Source organism: Purpureocillium takamizusanense, chromosome 2 (genome assembly GCF_022605165.1).
Source record: "Purpureocillium takamizusanense chromosome 2, complete sequence".
In the NCBI taxonomy this organism is placed as follows: Eukaryota; Fungi; Ascomycota; class Sordariomycetes; order Hypocreales; family Ophiocordycipitaceae; genus Purpureocillium; species Purpureocillium takamizusanense.
Genome location: NC_063069.1, coordinates 1,301,089 through 1,307,719, shown reverse-complemented (window position 1 = coordinate 1,307,719; position 6,631 = coordinate 1,301,089). Strand labels below are relative to the sequence as shown.

At 59.3% G+C, this 6,631-nt stretch overlaps 2 protein-coding genes across 2 annotated transcripts; one reads left to right on the top strand and one right to left on the bottom strand.

The window, feature by feature from the left end:
- Positions 1 to 365: 365 nt before the first annotated feature.
- On the top strand, positions 366 to 4,628 carry RSP5 (HECT-type E3 ubiquitin transferase). The gene is made up of 7 exons (XM_047983218.1): positions 366 to 1,165; positions 1,244 to 1,266; positions 1,351 to 1,389; positions 1,484 to 1,589; positions 1,681 to 1,817; positions 1,893 to 3,930; positions 3,982 to 4,628. The coding sequence occupies exons 1-7, from the start codon at positions 1,134 to 1,136 to the stop codon at positions 4,079 to 4,081; spliced, it is 2,475 nt and encodes an 824-aa protein (XP_047839188.1). The 5' UTR covers positions 366 to 1,133; the 3' UTR covers positions 4,082 to 4,628.
- A 178-nt stretch (positions 4,629 to 4,806) lies between these two features.
- Positions 4,807 to 6,158, bottom strand: JDV02_002213 (uncharacterized protein). The gene is made up of 3 exons (XM_047983217.1): positions 5,958 to 6,158; positions 5,693 to 5,870; positions 4,807 to 5,582 (listed from the first exon to the last, which is right to left on the bottom strand). Exons 1-3 carry the CDS (start codon positions 6,001 to 6,003, stop codon positions 5,132 to 5,134), a joined length of 675 nt encoding a protein of 224 aa, XP_047839187.1. The 5' UTR covers positions 6,004 to 6,158; the 3' UTR covers positions 4,807 to 5,131.
- Positions 6,159 to 6,631: the final 473 nt, after the last annotated feature.

Genomic DNA, 6,631 nt, shown 5'->3' with positions numbered 1-6,631 from the left:
CTCACCCAGCCATGGAGGCCGGCCGCTCCACCAGCTCGGCTACGCACGCCTGATGGGAAACCGTAAAGGTGCCCTAGCTGGGACCAACCTAGAACACCTGCTTCGTAAGGTACCATCTACTACTAGGTAGCTACTACCTGTAGGTAAGGTACTATTGAAGGTATCCTCCGTGCCCGGGAACCTTGGAACCTTGAACGGGCAGCGCTCTACTAGCGCCGGGCCTCCACCGCGAGCACCCTGGCGGGCGGCACTGCACTGTTGGGCCACTGGCTGATGATGGAGGTGCCCTGACAAACGAGCCTGCCTAGGTGGTGGTGTCGGGTTCCGTGCCGCCCGTAACCAAAGTTCCAGCGCATCTCATGCAACGAAGCCGGGCCCCATGGATGATGAGCGCTGGGCGTTCTTTGGCTTCTGCTGCGGTTTCACCCTCACCTCACATCAACAACGCCCGTACCTAGATAGGCTGGCCCGTCGGCCGCTCACATCAAGACAAGAAGAAAAAAATTCCCCAGCTCGGCCGCTGCAGCACCCGCCCCAATTTGCGTCGGCACGCACCCTGGGCTGCACCAGACTGGACTCGATTGGACTCGAGAGAGTCGACGGCCTCGGCTTTGTCACCCTCTTCACCTGCCTCCTCCAGCTCCTCCTTCTCCTCCTCCTCTCGTCTGTCTCCTCCTCTCCTCTCCTCTCCCGTCCCCTCCCCGCCACGCCGTCACGTGCCCAGACCCCTCCCAGCCAGCCAGCCAGCCAGCAAGCAAGCAGCAGTGCCAGTTCGTCTGCCCAGCGCAACCCCCGGCCGAAGCGGGGAGCCTGGGCCTGGCACGTCTTGCGCTCTGCACAGCCTCACCAACTTCCCTCTCAGCTTACTACCGTACCCGTTTCCTTCGCTCCTCGTCGTCACGGTTCCGTGTCGCAGCTGTCCGTCCTCACAGCTCCACCCCCCTTTATCTCCCCGTGTGCCTGAGGAGCGTACGGCCTCGTCTTCTGCTCCTTTTCTGGGCTTCACTTCAACCGTCGCGCATTGCCTCGTGGCAAGAAACCCGCCCCCGCCTGACTGGAAGGGTGGTGCTTCGACTTCCGCTGGGCTCCCCCTCACTCGTTCTCCGAGTTGAATCGCCGCCCACGACGACGACATGAGCGCCCGTTCCGAGGCTGGGCTGCCCGGGTGAGTACCACGATCACGCACGGCGCCGCCGCAAGACACAGCGTCGCCTCTTGTTTGATGATGCTAACAGCCCTCCAGCAAGCCCAACCTTCGCGTAACGAGTACGTTTCCTATCCCCCCCGCCATCGCCCGATACTTTCCTTCTTTCCTCCCTCGCGACAGGGCCCCGTAGCTGACATCATCAGTCATCGCCGCCGATGGACTATACAAGCGAGATGTTTTCCGTGCGTGCTTCCCCAGCCAGCCGTCTGCACGTGCGCACCGTGCCACGCTGCGAGACGCGACGGATTGACGACAGTATTGACGACGACGACGCAGGCTTCCCCGACCCGTTCGCCGTCGCCACCATCAATGGCGAGCAGACCAAGACGACGACGGTCAGCAAGCGGACTCTGAACCCGTACTGGAACGAAAGCTTTGACTTGTACGCTTCTGCCCTTCGTCGATGCGTTTCATGCCGTTCAACGGCGATGCAGTCCGAGAGACGTTGAGCTAACGCACACTTTTCGCAATAGCCGCGCCACCGAAGGCAGCATTCTGGCGGTGCAAGTCTTTGACCAGAAGAAGTTTAAGAAGAAGGACCAGGGCTTTCTCGGCGTCATCAATATTCGAGTCGGAGATGTCATGCCGGACCTCGGCGCCGATGCAGAGGGTAATTAGACACGCCGCCCGCATTTCGCTTTGCCGCCGTCCATGTTTCAGACTGACACAGTTGTACCTCGTACAGACCAGATGCTCACCCGAGACCTCAAAAAGTCGACCGACAATCTCGTCGTCCACGGAAAGCTCATCATCAACCTCTCCTGCAACCTGACCACACCCGCCCGTGGTGGACAGGCCTCGAGCAGCCGCCCGACCCTGACGGCACCTGGCGCCTCTAGCATGTCGAACCTCTCCGCGCCGGTGGGAGATAACAGACCCGGGTCCGCCATGTCCGGGCAGAACGCCATCGCCAATGGCGCCCAGGTCAACCTTCCCCATCATCCTGCCAGCGCCAGCGCTACTCCCAATCCTTCGGCTGCCAACGGCGGCTCGTCGCGTCCCACAAGCCAGCTAAGTCCGTTCGAGGATACTCAGGGCCGCCTCCCGGCAGGGTGGGAGCGCCGCGAGGACAACCTCGGCCGGACGTATTACGTGGACCACAACACTCGTACCACGAGCTGGAACCGACCCACTGCCGGCGGCGCCGCGGAGCAGCGAGGAGAGCGAGAGGCTGCGACGGCCGTAGAACGACAGCGGCACCAGAACCGTACTTTGCCCGAAGATAGGACCGGCACCAGCTCGCCCACTCTGCAGCAGCAGCAGCAGAGCAACGGGCAGGCTGGTGGTGGCAGCCCGACCACGAGCAACGCCACGCCCGCCAACGCCAGCAACGCTACCATGATGCACACAGGCGCCACCAGCCCCGGCACTGGCGAGCTGCCTCCCGGCTGGGAGCAGCGCTGGACGCCCGAGGGACGGCCATACTTTGTGGACCACAACACCCGCACGACGACTTGGGTCGATCCTCGCCGTCAGCAGTACATCAGAATGTACGGGGGCCAGAACAACGCAAACGGGCAAATCCAACAGCAGCCCGTTTCGCAACTCGGGCCCCTTCCCAGTGGCTGGGAGATGCGGCTGACTAACACCGCCCGCGTCTACTTTGTAGACCACAACACGAAGACGACGACCTGGGACGATCCGCGCTTGCCGTCATCGCTCGACCAGAACGTGCCTCAGTATAAGCGTGACTTTAGACGCAAGCTTATCTACTTCCGGTCGCAGCCGGCCATGCGTATCCTCAGCGGACAGTGCCACATCAAGGTTCGGAGATCGCACATTTTCGAGGACTCGTTTGCCGAGATCACGCGCCAGTCGCCCACCGACCTCAAGAAGCGACTGATGATCAAGTTTGACGGTGAGGATGGCCTGGACTACGGGGGTCTGTCCCGCGAGTTCTTCTTCCTCCTTTCGCACGAGATGTTCAACCCATTCTACTGCCTGTTCGAGTACTCAGCCCACGACAACTACACACTTCAGATCAACCCCCACTCCGGCATCAATCCCGAGCATCTGAATTACTTCAAGTTTATTGGACGCGTCGTGGGCCTGGCCATCTTCCACAGGCGATTCCTCGACGCTTTCTTCATCGGTGCATTGTACAAGATGGTATTGGGCAAGGCCGTGGCGCTTGCCGACATGGAGGGTGTGGACGCCGACTTCCACCGCTCGCTGCAGTGGATGTTAGACAATGACATTTCTGGCGGCATCCTAGAGCAGACATTTTCGACCGAAGACGAGCGTTTTGGTGTCTTGACGACGGAGGATCTCATCCCCAACGGCCGAAACATTGATGTGACCAACGAGAACAAGAAGGAGTACGTGGACCTGATGGTCAAGTGGCGCATCGAGAAGCGAATCGCCGAGCAGTTCCAGGCGTTCAAGGAAGGTTTCCAGGAGCTGATCCCCCAGGACCTCATCAACGTCTTCGATGAGCGTGAGCTGGAGCTCCTCATTGGCGGCATTGCTGAGATCGACGTGGACGACTGGAAGAAGCACACGGACTACCGTGGCTATACTGAGTCGGACGAGGTGATTCAAAACTTCTGGACGACGGTCCGGTCGTGGGATGGGGAGCAAAAGTCTCGACTACTCCAGTTCACGACAGGCACCTCTCGTATTCCGGTCAACGGCTTCAAGGATCTCCAGGGTAGTGACGGCCCGAGACGCTTCACCATTGAAAAGGCGGGCGAAGTGGTCAATCTGCCCAAAGCACATACTTGGTAAGTTATGCGGACTCGATATATGTAGCGTGCGTTGCTGACCAAGTCTAGTTTCAACCGAATCGATCTGCCTCCGTATAAGAACATGGAAACGCTGCAGCAGAAGCTGACGATAGCGGTGGAGGAGACGATGGGCTTTGGCCAGGAGTAGACGGCTTGAGCAATGTACACTTGTCTCATGGAAAGCATTCACGAAGGTTGTTTGGACTTTACATGCCCGCCCTTGCTGTAATTCCCTCCGGCTGTCGAGGAGCTCTTTTCCACACTCTCTCGGTCCTATAACTCTCCCCCGGGACCATCAGCATGCGTTTGCGCGGCACAAACTTTCGTTTGGGTACAACATGTTTCCACTTTTGGTTGAAAGAGGCAGAGACGGCAGACATTGGGACGTTTGGCGCTGGCGGGTCTTGTTTGATGTTGATGTTACTAGTATGAATCAGCGGGCAGAAAGCAGAAGGATGCACCAGCAGAGAGCAGCAAATCATTTTATGCCATGAGCAACAAAGCAGACATGTGCCTTGTGACGCGCGTGGCGATTGATGAAGGCGGGAGAGGGGGCCATGGGTCTGGAGAAAGTATGCCAGCGAGAATGTCTGTGTAAGGGAGGTACGGATGGAGAGAGGGCAGTGACTTGGTGACTGCAAGTAAAGGACGGCTACTTTTGATGTTCTTGTTCCCTTGCAAGACCTCTTCTCGGTGGCATTGAAAAATGTGCTACAGGTTTTCACCCCAACGTGAGTGATGTAATACTACATGACGGCGTGTGCGAAAGAAGTCACCGGGCAGAGCATGGCAGGGCAGCGAGAGGAACGAATCTTCAGGGAGTAATGTTGTACAGCGTTTTCTACCCTCTGCTACAAGCACAGCACGGGTTTCGCTACGCGCCCCGCCGTGGTCTGTTTCCCTCTCTCTCTCCCCCTCTCCCTCTGTGTGTCTGTCTGTATGTGTGTGTACACCCGATGAGCAATGAAAGACCAACAAAAGGAAAAACGTGATGCTGCATCTTTCGCCCTCCGCCACCAACGGTTCCATGCCAGGTTTGCAGCCTGGGCTCACTCCTCCTCCATGTAATTGCGGTCGTCGTCCTCACCGACCTTTGTCACCCTCGGATATCGCGACATCATTTGGCGCCACCCTCCTTTCCTCACCCATCCCAATGTCCTGTGTGTGTTTTTTTTCTGCGGTTTCTGTTTCTCTCACTTTACCGCCTGTACCACATGCGGGTAATCTTGGTGTTGCGCATCTTGCGCTGCAGCTGGAAGATGCCGTACATGAGGGCCTCGCTGGTGGGGGGGCAGCCGGGGACGTAGATGTCGACGGGGACGATGCGGTCGCAGCCGCGGACGACGCTGTAGCTGTAGTGGTAGTAGCCGCCGCCGTTGGCGCAGCTACCCATGGAGATGACCCAGCGGGGGTCGGGCATCTGGTCGTAGACCTGGCGCAGGGCGGGGGCCATCTTGTTGGTGAGGGTGCCGGCGACGATCATCACGTCCGACTGGCGGGGGGAGGCTCGGAAAATGATGCCGAGGCGGTCCTGGTCGTACCGGGGCGTGGAGAGGTGCATCATCTCCACGGCGCAGCAGGCGAGGCCGAAGGTCATGGGCCAGAGGGAGGACTGGCGCGCCCAATTGGCGATGACATCGAGCGAGGTGCTGTTTTTGTTTCGCATCGCGAATCTGTCAGTCCCACGACTTTTTGTCCCGTTCACACACGCAACCCCGAGAGGAAGAGCTGGGACGGGTAGTATCAGATGTGTACGCACAGCGCATATTGGATGACGCCCTTGGTGCCCTCCTCGCTCGGCAGAGGGACCTCCTTGCGCGGCTTGGCGAGTGCGGAGGCGCCGGCGCCGTGGGGAGTCAATGAGCTCGCATCGCGGCGGGAGCTGGCGGTAAAGGCGGCGGCGGCTCGGAAGGGGACGAGGGAAGTTGCGGGCTTGGCTGCTTCGATCATCAGCCTCTGGGACCTCCCCAATGCGCGGCACCGGGCCGGCCAGGAAAGAGACGGGGTGGGTGTGGGTTTTTTACCTCGCAGGGCCATTGAGGCCGCTGTCCTCGTCGACGGAAGCATCATGACGGACGTCACGCGTGTGTGTGCTGGAGGGAGGAACAGAACAGTGGCGGGCCGGATACCGACTTCGTCGACGCCTGGAGGGGGAGGGGAGGGAGGCGGAGGCGGCGTGAGGGAGAATGTGCGGCGGTTCTTTCGTTGACGTTGAGGACGGCTGCTGGAGCGCCGCGGATTCGCCTCCCCCAGAACACTGGCTGGTTGGTAAATGGCGACGCTGTGATTGGCTAGCTTGCCCCGTGTGGATGCGAGGATTAGCCGAGTGGGGCGCTCGCGGTGAGAGTACTGGCTACCCTGCAGACCGGAGGCGCTCCGGGCAGCCCATGATTCATCAACGAAGCTGCGCGCCAATTCGTGATGGCGACTTATTCCTCGGGACTCGTGCTATATTCTATGTGTATTCGGAGGCGTGTGGCTGATCGATCACACGAGGTGTGGCATTGACGTTGCGGTTGTTACGCCGCCCCGTTCGTTGCAATCATCACCAGTGACATGCTGCACTCTAACAGGTTGTGCTTTGAACGCACCGCCCAATCTAGGCGATGGCAAGAAGACAAATGGGTACTGTTTCTCTTACGTGGTACGAAGTAGTACCGTGGTAGCATGTCGTGTCGGACAAACAATAAGACGCAGA

What these genes read in the sequence shown, in the direction of transcription:
- RSP5 (XM_047983218.1), top strand. Translation starts at nt 1,134, where the DNA reads ATGAGCGCCCGTTCCGAGGCTGGGCTGCCCGG. An exon ending in GCCCAACCTTCGCGTAACGA is followed by an intron (nt 1,267 to 1,350) that starts GTACGTTTCCTA and finishes TGACATCATCAG; the next exon opens with TCATCGCCGCCGATGGACTA. An exon ending in TGGAACGAAAGCTTTGACTT is followed by an intron (nt 1,590 to 1,680) that starts GTACGCTTCTGC and finishes TTTTCGCAATAG; the next exon opens with CCGCGCCACCGAAGGCAGCA.
- JDV02_002213 (XM_047983217.1), bottom strand. Translation starts at nt 6,003, where the DNA reads ATGATGCTTCCGTCGACGAGGACAGCGGCCTCAATGGCCCTGCGAG. An exon ending in GGCCTCAATGGCCCTGCGAG is followed by an intron (nt 5,871 to 5,957) that starts GTAAAAAACCCA and finishes TGATCGAAGCAG; the next exon opens with CCAAGCCCGCAACTTCCCTC. An exon ending in GGCGTCATCCAATATGCGCT is followed by an intron (nt 5,583 to 5,692) that starts GTGCGTACACAT and finishes AAACAAAAACAG; the next exon opens with CACCTCGCTCGATGTCATCG.